The 16,487-nt window shown below is 38.0% G+C and overlaps 1 protein-coding gene across 2 annotated transcripts in view; it reads right to left on the bottom strand.

Moving 5' to 3' along the window:
- Positions 1-16,487, bottom strand: part of MAGI3 (membrane associated guanylate kinase, WW and PDZ domain containing 3) — a 238,322-nt gene that overhangs the window by 61,873 nt on the left and 159,962 nt on the right. For both annotated transcript variants that reach the window (XM_059375780.1, XM_059375779.1), the window contains exons 4-6: positions 12,944-13,153; positions 7,836-8,010; positions 4,653-4,732 (exon numbers count right to left, since the gene is read on the bottom strand). In XM_059375780.1, the coding sequence (XP_059231763.1) occupies positions 4,653-4,732; positions 7,836-8,010; positions 12,944-13,153 (465 nt within the window). The remainder of the gene's footprint in view (positions 1-4,652; positions 4,733-7,835; positions 8,011-12,943; positions 13,154-16,487) is intronic.

Here is a 16,487-nt window from a genome sequence, read left to right as displayed (position 1 = left end):
TAAATATGTGCCCCACACTACTACTATGTACATAATAAAGCACACACCAAACAAACAAAAAAAGAGATAAAGATGAAATGAATGATTATCATGGTTTTACCTCAATGTGCTTTTAAAAAGCTAACATGATGTATAGGAAGTACCAGCTCTGCTGTTTACTTACTGTTCGTTTGGGCTTGCATATTTGTATTATCTTCAACAGGCAGTATCTTTGCAGAAATCCTTTTAAGCCACATTTCAGTTGTGTGGGAATTAAAAACTAAATAACAAGGTCTATATATCCTCTTAACTGGGCACAAGTAAACTGTAAAACCTTACTGACTGCCCTTGACAAACGTAATAGTGCTATGTCCATTTTCCCCCCAAGACACTCAGGGTACTGTGCACGATCATCTGACATACAGAATGAGAAAGAGTGCGTTGTCAATCTGTTTGTAAAATAGGAGAGAAACTTAGTTTTTTGCCCCAGTAGAATCATTATGAAATTATGAAAAATAAGTTCTAACTGTATAGGGAATAGAGCAAGAGGAGAGGAAGAAGCAGATGTGCCTCTGATCATCTGGCCCAGGGGACTGTGAGCATGACAGAAAGAGAGATGGGGTGACTCTGGGAGAAAGATGTCACTTAGTTTTAAATATGTGTATTAGAAGTGCTACTAGGGCACTTTTTTTTTTTTAAAGTCTCTACATGTTTTTGGTTACGGAGATAAAGTTGATACAAATTATGTTTTAAAATTAAAACAAAGATAAATTAAAAAATTTAAAAGTCTCAAATGCAGTAGGAAATACAAAAATAGAATTCAAAAGAGGACCATACTAGAGATTCAAAAAGGAGGCCAGCTAGAGTAGATTAATAGTTAGAGCTCGGACAATAAACACATCCTACCACGGAAACAGGAAAAGGCAAGAGAGGCGAACGGAACAATCAGAGCGCAGGAAAGGGCATGAAGAGCGGCAACAGAGATGTACCTGAGAAGACGAACACCACACTCACCCACTTCAGAAAATCAAATTCTCTGGTATTATCTATTCAAGTTGACCCTTATAGTGGCCGATTTCACCATATGGAACTTTCTGATGAAAGCCGTATAGAAAAGGTGGTATGTTATAAACATCCAGCAAAATACAGAGATCTTATGAGCTCGCTCAGTTTAAAAAAAAATGAGTTTTGACAATTGCATGTGCCTTCCTAACCACCATTCTAAACAAGGTGGAGGACATAGTCATCATTCCAGAGAATTATTTCAATTCACCAACCTCCCCATTCCCTGCCTCATTTTCCAACTTCTATCGGCATAGATGGAGTCTGCCTGTTCTCAGACTTTAATGCGTAAGTGAATATCCATTCTTTTCTGTCTGGCTTCTTCTATTCAGCAAGTTTCTGAGATGGTTATCAACATCTGTTATCTGTTATCAACAGTTTTTTCTTCTTACTGAGTAGTATTTCATTGTATGAATATACCAAAAATTGTTTATCCATTCTTCCGCTGATGGGTATTTGGAATGTCTCCAGGTTTGAGTGATGGATATGGCTGCCGTGATCAGGTAGAATCTTTTAGGGAACATGGGCTTTCATTTTTCTTGAGACAATGCCTCATGGGCACTGTCCAAAGTACTTCAAAATGTTCACATGATTTTACCTCTCCACCTACGAGTAAAAGTTCCCAGATGCTCTATGATTTCCCTATGATCCTTGAATCTAGCCTTTCCAGGGAGCGTGAATGGCCTCTCACTGTAGTGATGGCTAATGATGATGAGAACCTTTTCAGGTCCTTCCTGTCTATTCTGCTGTTTTCTTTGGTGAAGTGTCCAAGTTCTTTGGCCATTTTGAAAAACCACCTTATTGAGGTATATTTTGCATATTATAAAATTAATCTGTTTTAAAAAAACGTGTTCAATTCAAGGAGTTTTTATAATTTACCGAGTTGTGCAACCATCACCACAATCCAGTTTTGGAACATTTCTATCACCCCAGTAAGCTCCCTCACGCCATTTAATCTCTGTTCCCATCCTCACCACTGGGCAACCACTACTGCTCTTTCTGTCTCTATAGATCTGCCTATTCCAGACACTTCACATAGATGGAATCCTCTAGTAGTTGTTCTTTTGGGTCTAGTGTCTGTCATTTGGCACAACACACTGAGATTTGCTTATTTTGTTATATGTAAACTATTTCATTCCTTTTTATTGCTGAATACTATTCCACGGGATGATTTTATTTATCCATTTATTATTTGGTGGCCATGTGAACTGTTTCCACTTTGGGGCTGTTATGAATAGTGATACTATGAATATTTACAGGCAAGTCTTTGTGTGGAGATGTTTTCATTCCTCCTGAGTAGATGACTAAGACTGGAATTGTTAGGTGATGCGGTAAATTTGTATTTAACCCTTAAGAAACTGTCAAACTGCTTTTCAAAGCAGCTGTACCATCTTATATTCTGCCCAGCACTGCACCAGGGGTACCATATCTTCCTGTCCTCACCAACATTTGTTATTATCTGTCTTTTCTGATTATAGTTACTCTAGTGGATACAAAGTGGCATCTCTCTGTGGTTTTAATTTGCATTTCCTCAATGACTAATGATGTGAAGTATCTATACTAGTGGTTTTTGGGCACGGGTAGATCTTCCTTAGTGAAATGTCTATTTAAAAATTTTGCCCATTTAAAAATTTGGTTGTTTGTCTTATTAATGAGTTATGACCATTCTTTACAGATTCAGGATATAATTCGTTTGTCAGATACATATCGCAGAGCCTACAACTTTGTCCATCCATTTTCTTAATGGTGTCTTTTGATGAATAAAAATTTTAAATTTTTATTAAGTCCAATTTATCAAGTTTTTCTTTCATGGTTCATACTTTTTGTGGCCGAAGACATCTTTGCTAATCCTGCAATTAGGAAGTTATTCTCCTAAATTTTCCTCTAAAAGATTTAGGGTTCTCGCTTTTATGGTTAGGTCTTTGAGCCATCTGAAATTAATTTCTGTGTATGGAGTGAGGTATAGTTGAAGTTCATTTTTCCTTATGAATATCCACAACGTTCTGCCAGCACCATTTGTTAAAGATCCTCCTCTTCTCACTGAATTGTTTTGGCACCTGGGCTATAGATTAAGTGACCACATAGGTGTGCATCTATTTCTGGATTCTCTGTTCTGTTCCAGTGATCTACTTGTCTACCCTTATGTCAATGCCACATTGTCTTGGTTATTGAGCTTTATAGTAACTCTTCAAATCTGGCTGCCTCTGTCCTTTACCTCTGTCCTTTTAAGGACAGTTATCTGGCAAATTGGAGCTATATATATATTTTAGAATTGGCTTGTCAATTTCTGCAAGACAGACTCAGAGGATTTAGATTGGGATTGCACTCAATCTAGATAACAGTTTGAGGAAAATGAACATCATTAACAGTACTGTGTCATTCAATTTTTGAACACAGTGTATCTCCTCAATTATTTCAAATCTTCATTAATTTCTTTCAGGGATATTTTGTAGTTTTCAGTGTGTCTTTTGCATCTTTCAGTAGATTTCCGCCAAGGTATCTCATTTTTTAAAATATCATGGCAAACAATTTTAAAATAATTCCATTTTCCAACTGGCTATTCCTAGAAAAAATCTTAATATTGCAATCAGGTAGAACACAATGTATAAATTGTTTAATTTTTTTTAATAGATTGGAGTTCAGTCTATAGGAGGCCTATCTGAAACTCATTCTCAGGCATTCATTTTTTAACCAAGGTAAATAATTTCTGATCAGTGATACAAAATGAATTCAAATTTTATTCACCTTCACTCTATATTCAAGAAGATGTAGCAAACAACTTTGGTTGGGGTAAAGTCTGTATTTATGTGTAAGACTATACTATTAAAAATGGTATAATTAAAAATGGTATAATACATAAGACAGACAAGCATTACTACCTAAGAATCCTTAGAGAAATTTTTCTACTAAACAGTAAAAACTGTGTGTAGGTAGGGATAGGAGGGTGGGGTATATTGGAGGCTTTCACTGAATTTCTACTGATGCTCTAAATGAAAGCTTAGCCATAAATACTAACACACCTATCCTAGTGATACTAAATTAAATATATTTTTGAAGATTCAATAGCCATGATGAGGCTACCCTGTGGGTAAGAATGTATCTAATTTATTAAAATATTGATTTAGAAACTGAAAACTTTGTCTTTAAAACAAATGTGCAAAAGGGCAATTTACTTTTATTAAGACTCTTAACAAGAATTCTCAGAGAGAAATAAAGTCTTTCATAAAATTAGATGCAATGGGGGCGCCTGAGTGGCTCAGTGGGCGGAGCCTCTCTGCCTTTGGCTCAGTCATGATCTCAGGGTCCTGGGATCCAGCCCTGCACGGGCCTCTCTGCTCAGCAGGGAGCCTGCTTCCCTCCCCACCCCCTGCCTCTCTGCCTACTTGTGATCTCTCTCTCTATGTCAAATAAATAAAAAAATAAAATCTTTAAAAAAAATTAGATGCAATGACATAATTATCAGAGTCAGGTGAGTATGATATCCACCTGCTGCTTATGGGCTTAGGCACATTATGGTTTGTTTAGGTTTTATGAAAACTCACTATCTAAGCAAGAAGAATAAGAAGGGATTAAGTGAGTAAGTACAGTATAAAAGATTTCTGAAGCTCTACCTCCGTCTTCACAGTCTTCAGGGGCTTTGGCTTTCTTACAAAGACGAGGATCCAACCAGGTGGTTGTCTTGGTATTGTGGCTGCAGAATAAAGATTTCAGTTAGAAACAGTCAAATAAAGAGTGAGGAAAGTATTTCAAAAGCAAAGATTAAGAGTGACTGAAAGGTATATGATGTTTGCACATTTCTCTCCTACAGGCTGTTTGTACACCTCTGATTCAATAACTCTATTGTTCTCAATCTGCTCCTTCAAAACTGCCAGAGAGGGAATGCAATGCTAGAGACACTAATCTGAGGGAGAAGACTCTAAAGAAGAGGTAAAATGCCAACAACAGAATAACAGACACTGATTTAAGCAGTCAAAAATATTTCAAAGGGTGGGCATATAGCCCCATACTGTGCATTATCTGGTTGAAAAAGCTACCTTGAAGACCTTATTTGGTTGCTGGCTGAATTCCTTCCTCCCTCCCTTCAAAAAACCTTCTATTTCTTGAGTACCTGTGCTGCCTGGAACTGTGCTGACGGCTGGCGATACAGTGCAAGACGGACTGATTCCCCTGCCTTCTAAAGGGTTCTTTAAAAAGCATAAAATAAAAAGTCTTCAAGTATCTCTTTCGGCAACATGGAAGTAAAAGTCATGGGTACAGTTAAAGTCTACTCTACAAACTATGAATCACATGCTGGACAGAAAAAAGGCAGCAGCTCCAAAAGACCCCCCGCCCTGCCCCTCACACACACTCCTTCTTATGAAGCAGGCTGCACGTGCTTTCAAGGAGCACTGCACCAGGCAGCAGATACCAAGGCTAAAACAAAGCCATCACACTGCTGAGCAGACAGCGGTACGGTACGAACATCTGAAACACGAAGATATTAAAGAAAGAAAAACACCATGAAGGAAAATACACTGAAGAAATGATATGTAAATTAAAGTTATTATCATAGTAGTGTGAGAATAACAGTGTGAACAAACTATCATTCATCGGTGTTTTTACCATGAGATAAACTCCTTAATCTTTATATTAATTACTCTTAGGAAATTAAGCCAATGGCTTCAGGGAATTAATCGTACCTTCTCTGACTTTTCTAACTCCTGAGCTACTCTGGGCCATGCAACCCCTTTCTTACACATTGCCGGGTATGATACTAGCTGGTAGATTGTGGTAGAAACACTTTTGTATGCTGAATAATGGATAATCCAAATAGGAGAAACTGGGATTATTTCTAGAAAGTATGTGTTATCCATTCTGTCAAAGAGATAATTTCTCCACACTCAAGCCAGTTAAATCGATTTTAGCAACATGAAAAGGATCAGAGCTCCAGAGAGGCTTAGCAGCATGTAGACTGTTAGAAAAAAAAAAAAAAAAAATGTATGTATCTTGCTGAACCAAATTCAAAATTGCTACTTGAGAAAAGCTTAACTTTGGTTCCAATGCTCCAAAATTTTTATTGCTAAATTAGCAGATGTAGGCAATCTACTAGGATTTTACCCAATATTTCCCAAGGTAAAGAAATGTCCATCAGGGCTAGACCCAAAACATGATAGCTAAAGGCTACAGACCGATTTTCTTACAGAGGCGTGATTTAACAGCAGTAGTAACGCAGATCAAATACTCCAGCTACAGCAGCAAATACTAGTCAGCTATATTGTGGTTACAAACCCCTTATCAGCTACAGGTTTGCAAATATTTGCTCCTATTCGCCGGTTGTTTCCCCACTCACTGACTGCTTCCCTTTGCCGCACAGTTTTTAAGTTTGATCAAGTCCCATTTGTCTATTTTTGTTTTTGTTGCCTCTAGTTTTGTGTGTCATATCCAAGAAGTCCTTGCCAAATTCAATGCCATGAAATTTTGTCCCTGTGTCTTCCTTTAGGAGTTTTAGGATTTCAGGTCTCTTATCTAGGTCTTTCGTGCATTTTAACAATGTTCAACTATAAATGCATTTCTTTTGTAAATTCTATCCCCTCTCTATAATTTACTAACTTATCCCCATTTACAGTATGAAGTACTGTCAGGTTCAATGTCTCATACTTTGTTTCTAAAGATACTCTAGGCACTTCTAATAACTCCACATCTTACTTGGGGATTTGGTGCTAAAATCAGAACGAAGGTCAAAAGTCTAAGTTCTCCTTGAACAACCCCTTAAACTGTACATAGAGAAAAGTATACCTGATTTTGTCTGCTTTGCATAGTCCTTGTCACTAATGTTTATGCACGTGTATAATATAATCAATTATGTAGCATGTATGGTAAAAAGAATACAATGCACACAAAATCTACGTCTTTTAAATACTGTAATTCCACTTGGTAAAAGCAAGAGGCTCAGTCTATGGGAAGGATGTGGAACTTGGGACCAAATGAGGAAACAGATTCAAGTCTCCCACCCCTAATTCATGTTTAAGTATATGTTCCTTGACTGTAGAGTCCGGCCCTTAATATTGTAATTGTTATTTACCTTATATTCTATAACTTCACTACATTCACATTCTGCCTCTGTACAAATTATTTTAAAGATGAGAATTATAGTTGCATAAAAATATAAAAATGCTTCATAATGAAACTTCCAAAAAAATTACTGGCATATTATTCTTCTCTGGTGCAAACCGTATAAAATTTTAGGTTGATCAAATACATGTGGTATTCTATAGCTTCATAATATATTTATATTTACATTACTACTGCTTTCTCTTAAATTAGGGTTTGTCAGTTTATATGGTACCAATGAGTCTGAGGATCAGTGATATTTCCTTCCCATATTATTCAACTATATTGTCTGAATATATCTAGAACAGAAAATATTCAGCTCAGATAATAAATATGCTCTCCCTCCACAGGGTGGTAATTCTTGAAATGCTCAGCAAATTGGACCACCTATCAAAAGTTTAAAAAAACAGCAAGCCAAAATACCCTCCATGCCTACAGGTTTCTTTATTAGCGATAAACCTGCTATTAATCCTCCTGCTTTTATAAAACCATAAATCAAATACAGGATTCCTTTATCCAAGTCAAATAAAAATGAAATATCATCCAGGGAAGTCATCAGATTAAAGAATCAACAGTTACTTGCATGAAAAATCTTTTTAAAGAAAGACAAAAGAAACGGAAGCCGTGTGAATGAGGATAAAGCAATGGGAAGACCGGCCCCACAGCGACAGGGCATGTTGAAGGAGATACAGACATCTGCTTACTCAATAAAGTAGACCATCCCTGTGTCGGTGTAGGCCATCTCCCAGTTTTTGGGCAGTGGTTCCAGATTCTCATCTCTCATCATATAGTTTCTGAAGTCCATGGAGCTGTTTGTTTGGTTATAACTCGGGACAGTCTTCATCCAATCAGATGACTCAGAATGCCTCTCTCTGCTTTCTGCCATTGAACACAGAGCAGTGAACAAAGTAGGTAAAGTTACACTCGCTTCCAACAGCTCTCTTCATTTCCAACAAAATGCCAAACTTTTAATGCAAATTTCCTTGTGTATTATGTTCACATTCTGCTATCATTTTTTGAGGTAACAAATAGACGTATCGAATTTTTTTCATCTGCTAAGTGATACCAACCCAGTAGAGCACCTCTGACGCCAGCCTGGGAAAGCAGCAAATGCCGCACTAGAATCAATTGGGAATATTGGGAATACATGTGAGTGAGTGTGCGACTCACAGAAATGTCTGCAGGGGGGGTTGGGGGGCCCTTTCATGGACCAGGCTATACTTGAAGCACTTTATGTATATGAACTCATGGTCCTCACAGCAGCCCTATGATGATTTACTATACACGTGTGTTTTAGATTGTAGATGAAGAAACTAAGGTACAGTGGGGTTAACTTAGTCAGGGTCACACAGCTGCTAATAACAAAGTCAGGATTCAAATATAGGTGGTCTACGCTCTGAACGGCTATACAAACCTCTCTCACACACATTTAGCACAGGCCTTTAGAATAATACTAGTTTTTAAAAAAAATTACACTCACTAGACTTTCTGTTGTTAAGTATAATTCTCTGTTGGTGATAGCACAATCCTTTGAGAGTCCCAGCGCCCTTAAGGTAGGTGAGAATACTAAAATATGGTTACTGTCTAGGGAATTCACAATTCATGAGCTTCAAACTTACAACTCCAAGCTGTGGGTAATCAGAATCTTCGGAGAGGACTTAGATGTCATTACATATAGTACTTCTACTCCCACTGTCCTTCATTCAAACAAGTCCTATAATCCACTATTACTGCTACTTATTACCCTTCACCATTCCTCACCCCTCATCTGCGCCCTTGCCATGTCCTCATCGCCCTACTTAGGCAATTTAAGTTCCATGATCAGCCACGATCGTCGCTCCCTTGCAAACGCTACAAATTTCTCTGCCTCAAACTTACTTCAGCATATGTGCCCAGCTGAAGCCTATCTCTGCTTAACTCTTTCCACCTGCTCTATGTTGGCACGTGCAGCTGGACGCAGGTTACAATAACTCGTCCACTTTTAATTCGTGATCATTAACCTCAAGAGAGCATATAATGGTGTACGATAATCACAGGAAATTCCTCTAGTCCGTTCACTCTGACACTCTCCTGGATAACTGTTTCATACTCTTCTTCTTAAATCTACCATCACTTCCCCCTCATCCCTAATCTCATCGGATGACCCTGTTTCATCCACAAAGTGAAATCCAAACATCAGTTCTCAGTAGCCATCTTATCTGACCTATAGATGGCATCTGACATAGTTGATCATTCTCTTCCCCTGGCTTCTAGGCCCCTCTACCCTCCTGGTGCCTTCTCAGTCTGCCTGAGCTCCACACCGTAGAGGTTCAGGGTTCAGTCTTTGGACCTTTCCTCTTCTCTTCCTAGAGTTACTCTTTTGGTGATCTCAGTCAGTTTCACTGCTCTACATGCTCTATTGCTGATGATGTCTCAACAGGCATCTTCAGACCAGACTAAGACTTTAGATCCAACTTCAAATAGGACATTTGCATTTGGATGTTTAACAAGCACCTCAAGTTTAAAATATCCCAACTGAAGCTCCTACTACACTTTTCCAACCCAAACGGACTCCTCTTACTATCTACCTCATCTCGGGGTGCCTGGGTGGCTCAATGGGTTGAGCCTCTGCCTTCGGCTCAGGTCATGACCTCAGGGTCCTGGGATAGAGCCCCACATCAGACTCTCCATTCAGCAGGGAGCCTGCTTCCCCCTCCCTCTCTGACTGCCTCTTGGCCTACTTGTGATCTCTGTCTGTCAAATAAATAAATAAAATCTTTAAAAAGACAACGACGACGATGACGACAACAATCTACCTCACCTCTAAGTCCAGAGTGCTAACCATTACACAATGGGGCCTCTACCTCATCTCAATAAAGGCAACTCCATTCTTCTGGATACTCAAGTTAAAAACCTTGAAGTGATCTTTGACCCTGTGCTCTCAGACCTCAAATCCAGTCTCAGCAAATGTTACTGGCTCAGGCCACTTCCCTGTCACGCTTTCATCTGGTCCAAACCACTATCTCTCGTGTAAATTACTGCAATAACCTCTTACCTCGTATCGCTGTTTATGCCTGCCCTCCTACTGCCTGTTTTCAATTCAGTAACCAGAACGAGCCTCTTAAAATCTGTTTTATCGTGGTACTCTTCTACTCAAAACCCCGTCAAGCTTTCTCATCTCAGAATAAAAAGCAGAATTCTTTTTTTAAAAAGCAAAATTCTTCCGACGACGTATAAGATCCTACATAATATGCATTTCCACACGCCCCCAATCACCATCCGACTGATCTCACTGCTCGTTGTTCTATTTCATTCCATCCCTCTGCTCCAACCACATATAATGCATTGTCCACACTGAATCCAACTTCATTGGTTTCCTTGCCTTTGTCTGAATATTCCAGGCATGCTCCCACCTCAAGGCAGTTGTACTTAAAATTCCCTCTGGCTGGAATGTTCTCCTGCCAGATATTTTGAGTTTATACCATCACTTCTTTCAAAATCCTCTTCTCAGTGAGATCTTTCCTGCTATTCTACCTAAAATCACAAACTTTGGCCGCCACCACTTTTTATCCTTCTCCTCCTCTGCTTTTTCTCGTTAGCACTCTCTAATATGCCATATGTCATTGATTCATGTTGGATAATTCTTTCTCTCCCACTAGAAGGCAAAGTTCATGAAGACAGGAGTTTTTGTCTGTTTTGTTCAGTGCTTTATTCCTAGCTGTTAGAAAAATGCCTACCACTTAGTGGCCTGGCAGGTGCTCAATAACTATTTGTTGAATGCGCAGCTAGAATAAAACACACGATTCATTCTCCAGGCGGAAAAAAGTGACAGAAATTAAAAGGCACCCAATCTGTAAATCAGTCTGGAAGGGAGTCACAATCTTGGGACAGAAGTATGTTGGAGGAAAACAAATGCAACTATATGATCTCTCATACTTGTCTGAACACAGTTGAGGTGACTGTGTGAGAGAGTTTGCTTAATAGCCAATGACTTGAAAATACTGTTTATGTAACAGTCAACACTTGGAAAAAAGTTTTAGCATTATTGTATAACATATGTCTTCCTATGTGGGCATATTAGCATTCTCACATGAATTCTTCAGCAAGATATAAAATAATACACATACTGGTGTATACAGATTATTCTTCAACTATCCCCTCACCCCTGCCATCACTAACAATTTTCTGATTTTTCAAGGCAGGAATTCTAGTCCTCAAAAGCAACACACAAAGCACATTTCCACAGCTTTCAGTAAGTTAACAACCAGAGTTCGTACTTATTCAGAAAAGACCAAGGGCTTTTAGTCCTGAGTTTTTGTTTTTGTTTTTTTCGTTAAATAGTGTGGATATTTTCTCTTACAAAGAAATATATAATCCAGCGGAAGTGCCCACACACAATACAAACTGCCTCCCACTCTTGGATACTTGCCCTTTAAATATCACCAGCAAAACTTAGTAACCTCTGGTTTAACCACAGGTTTACAAGACAAACACAAAGCTATGCAGATCACAGAGAGGATTCCTTCCCAAGAAACTGCAGTGGTCACTGAGAAGCTCTGCATTAGGAAGTAAAAAGAGAACACCCGCCCCCCCCCCTGCCCCAAATGAGAATACGTAAATTCCCACCTTGGGACAGATTTATGGTCTCTAATCCCAGTCTTAAACATTTAAAAATGTTAACAGATTTCATTCACTTGGTGGGAGAACAAAGCTGATATCAACCTCAAATGGCTGTACTGTGTGATGATTTCCCTTAACTAAACGTCGGTAAAGAATTAGACTGAATTCACCTAAACCTTTTCAGGCCTCTTTTCAGTCTCTACACCCAAGTATACTGGGGTAATTAATTTAACATCAAACATATTATGTGGCGTAGCTATGTGAGATGTTAGGACTATAAGACAGGACTCACACTCCACAGCACGACACAAATGGACATATTAAGACGGTAAATTTTAGTAGCTGATGAAAGAAAACACCGATGCTTTGGGAAAATAATATGGTAATGGGTTCTGCAAATTTGGGGATGTTATCAAATTCATCCATTTATTGGGTATCAAGGAAATATTTTTCTTTGTTCCTACTTTGTGCCAGGCACTGTTTACGGTGTGAGGATTAGAGCAATGAACAAAACAAGCAAAACTTCCAGCCCTTGTGAAGCTCATCTTGTAGCGTTTTGAATAAACATATTATAATAAACAGCCCAGAATTAGTTCTGCTGAGTTTCTGTAGCTTCCTACTTATAAGCTCAATTAGAAGGGTAAGAGTCTTTCAAGCAACCACTGCATTTTTTAAGGGGTACTTGAAGGAAGATTCTTCACCACTAAATTTCTGTTGGTTTTGCATTTAGTGAAAAATAAGAGGTCTGGAAAAAGATTTTTTTTTTTTTTTTTTTTTTTTTTAGTGGTTCAGAATTTAAACTCAATATAGCGCTAACACATCTTCCAGATAATTTTTACTGGCATGTTTTTAGTTGAAGCCTGTATCTTAAAACTGTATTTTGTTCATACCCTGTAAAGTACGATGTAGACCAACCAGATTCTCATCTCCCAGAACCTCAAATCTTTCAAGCAGTGGGATCATGGCAGGTTACATTATTTCTAATGATAGCTTATCACGGACTGATCACAACTGCCACTTGGTGAAACCTCACTTCAGCTTATAAGACGGTTGACAGAGACCCACTTCATTCCACACACAACCTTTTACAAATAATTAGAATTGCATCACTTGCTCTACGCATGTTTTGGGAGAGATTCTACTGCTTCCAGGTCCGTGTCGTGTTCAAGCCAACCCGGAAGATCAATGAGAAGTTGTTCTACTATTTACAAACCTGCAGTTCCACTGCCATTGACAGCATCCTTGTCCTCGTCCTCTTCCTCTTCAGGTAGAGAGCTGTCCATTCTTTCCATCTTGCTGACAGATGTAGTTCGTTTTCTTTGGGATTCTGTGTCAAACTCATTATCGAAGAGGACCTGATCAACGGGATCTGGCTGGAAAGGGCTGGGTTCTGCTGGAGGCTTGGGAGTTCCATAGAAGTTTCCTGAAATGGACAAAATAGGCAGCTGAAAGGACTGATGTTGAACTGAGAGGCAGAACAAAACGATCCCATGTCTCTGCCCTGCTGTTTCATACCAAGGTTTCTGAATGGCCAAAAGGAAACCCAAACACTTCTTCCTGGGAGTGGAGGAGGGAGAAAACAGAAGAACTAATTTCTCAAATGTCCTTCACCATGTACATTCTAACGCTAACTTCTTAATACTATTTGTACTAAGGATAGGAACTTGACTATATATATACAGATTATTTATTCCTACAGGGCTTGATTTGCATGGGCTCTAAATTAGGGCCTAATTTGTGAATTTAAATGCATCAATGCTCTCATGTAAGACTAACTGGCATAAGAAGTGGGAGTAAAAGAAGAGAAAACGAACTCAAGTAATTTCATTCTGATGTGTAACATAATGAACTATTTTGGTAAAATGAGGAAATATGTGGGTAAAGGATAAAGCTAAGAACCAGTGTGTGCTGAAATGTAGGCTGTTTATATAAAAGTAATTTTTAGGTTCTTTGAGCATTCTAATTATTTTATTTGACAATTTATTGAACAAATAGAGACATTATTAGCATAATTCAATATTGGCTTACTCTCAGGAAAGCAAGAAATACTTTAATATTCTAAGTCTTGAAGATCAGGAATTTTCGCAGTAAAAATAAATGTTCCAGAGTAGGATGAAAACAACTGAGTATCTTAATTCGTCATGCAGTTCCCAGTAGGGAGCCAAATACAATGGAAAACCACTTGAAAGTTCCAGCTACATTAACAATCTGTGGCTCCTGCTAGTTTCTACCTTTTATCAGCCACTATGCTAATGCTATCGAAAGATATAGTTAGGGAATAAAATATTCACACTCTTCTTTCATTTATTTATTTTTAAAATCACACCTTCTAATCAAATTCTTGGACTCCTAAAGAGGCAGTTAAGATGCTCATCACATAAAATAAATTAATGGGTTATATAATGAATTATTTGTCTCTGATGAAAAAAAGCATAGGTTGTTCACCACCATACAGAGGCAAATCTACAAATCAATTTACCTTGAGCCATGTGTGCCTTGTGGGAAAAGCATTAAGATAAATTCTTTGGACATCTGACTTTGTTTGTGTGGTGATTGTCATTAAAATATTCAAGACAAAACAATGAAATCAAACCAAAAAATTTTTCGGCTACATCTTGTCTCTCTCCCCACTCAAGTAATCCACTGCTCCCAAGTCCACATTTGAAATGGAGTTACCCGTCAGGTAGATGGATGCAAAGATTTGTATTAAAACAGACTCAGAGGGTCTCTGCAAACTTTCTAGCCCAGAGTAAAACAAGGACCCAGTAAAGAGGCCAGCTCATACTTTTCTGGGATGGAGGATCCAGAAATATTCCAAAGAGAGGTCTGGTTGGGGAACAGGATGCTCCAGGATCTCAATTTTTCCTGCATTGTGTCCAACGATCATGCTACCCAGGAATCTGGACATTCCATGATAAAAATCAAAAATCCTCCTTCCCTAAGGATGGTAGTTTTAGTAGCAACATTAGACACATGTTTTATTGTGTAGTCTTAGTAATTATTATCTCACTCTAGGAAGTTTACCTGTCTTCTAGGGTGAAATCAGACAAATTAAGGATATTTTGATTGCCGCCATGATCAGTAAGATTTTAGGACTTCATAATAAATTCTGGCACTTCCTTATTTAAACATAATTATTGGACTTAAAGAATACTAGCATTGCTTATAAGGAAATTGAGTATTTTTCTTGAGTTGTTGGTAAATATCAAGATTTGAGACACAGCAAGGCATAAAAATGACATGGTCTGTGAATCTTGACTATAGTTAATGACAGAAAAAGGTTTTCATCTTTTTGAAACTGTTTTGGAGAGGTTTTTTTCCTGCCTCTTTTTTCTTTTCTGAAGGTTTTATTTTTCAAATAGAACTACCAACTATCAAATATTTTAAATACATATAAAACCACAGATACTTATATTAGAAACTTATTTATTTATTTAACTTTTGCTAGATTCCTCTCAGGTCTCCATTTTCTCCCTGTTTAAGGACATACTTACATGTCCAGTTAAGGTCCTAACTTCCTGTCAGTGCTTCCCATGCTCTCCCTGAGTTTTCCTGAAGTTGGTATGTGTCATTTCCCTGCACACTGTGTACAATTAGGATGAATGTATATGCATACATAATATGTAAATACCATTGTTTTCATTAAAGGTTCATAAAGGTTTTTCTAACGTTTCATATATTTTTATAAACAGTATGCTGTACTGTATTCTTTGATAACTTTCCTTTTATACAATTATATTTCTAAGACTTGTTCCTGTTCATATATGTAGATTCAAGTTTATTTAATTGCTGTATAATAGTCCATTTTCATGAACAAGTTAAAGTAAATATTATGAATTCCCCTACTAAAACAGAGCTGTTTCCGTTCTCTCCCTATTTCAAATAATGCTGTAATAACTGTGCTGGTATGTGACTATGTAGGCACATAGATAAAGATTTCTCTAGAGCAGGCTTCCAGAAAGGGAACTTCTGGGTAAGAGTTAAGTGCATCTTCAAATTTACTAGCTATTGCCAAGATGCACCCCAAAGGGATTGTATCATTTTATTCTCTTGCCACCAATATACAGGAGTTTCCTCTTCCCACAATTATCAGACTTTAAAATTTCTGTCAATCTTATGGGTGTGAAATGGTCTACCTCAATTTGCATTTCCTTTAAATTTAGCACATAGCAATTAATAATATGTAATATGCCACTTTGTCATCTCTCATGATCTTATACTTAACAGAGAAAAATGAAGGAAAATGCCTTTGTGATCAAGGGACAGAGCAGGACTTCTTCAACAAAACTTCAAAAGCACAAACCCTAAGAAAAACAGTGATAAATCTGACATACAAAAATTAAGGATTTCTGCTTAACAAAGAGACAAACGGACAAGCATATGAAGTGATAAAACGGGAGAAAATATCTGTGTCCAATAAGGAATTAACATCTAAATAAATACCTAACTATCTGAGGAAAGTCCATAAATTGGAATGTGGATTGAGATCACACTTAAAGAAAAAAAATATACGACACAAATGAAAAAACAACTTGCAGAAGTCCAAAACACCAACAAGCATATAAAAAGGTACTCCAACTCTCTGACTACCAGAGAAGCTAGAATTAAAAGGAGCTCCCACTCCACAAGCTTCATATTGGCCAAATGAAAGAGCAGACCAGTGAGGACATGGAATCCTTCCTCTAGTGCTACAGGAACCCAGCCCCCAAGCAAGGCTCGCGGGAATGCAGCGGCGGAGCGGCCGCGACTCCTTCATC

Source organism: Mustela nigripes, chromosome 14 (genome assembly GCF_022355385.1).
Source record: "Mustela nigripes isolate SB6536 chromosome 14, MUSNIG.SB6536, whole genome shotgun sequence".
In the NCBI taxonomy this organism is placed as follows: domain Eukaryota; kingdom Metazoa; phylum Chordata; class Mammalia; order Carnivora; family Mustelidae; genus Mustela; species Mustela nigripes.
Note: the sequence above shows the minus strand (reverse complement) of the source record. Positions and strands in the feature narration are given on the sequence as shown.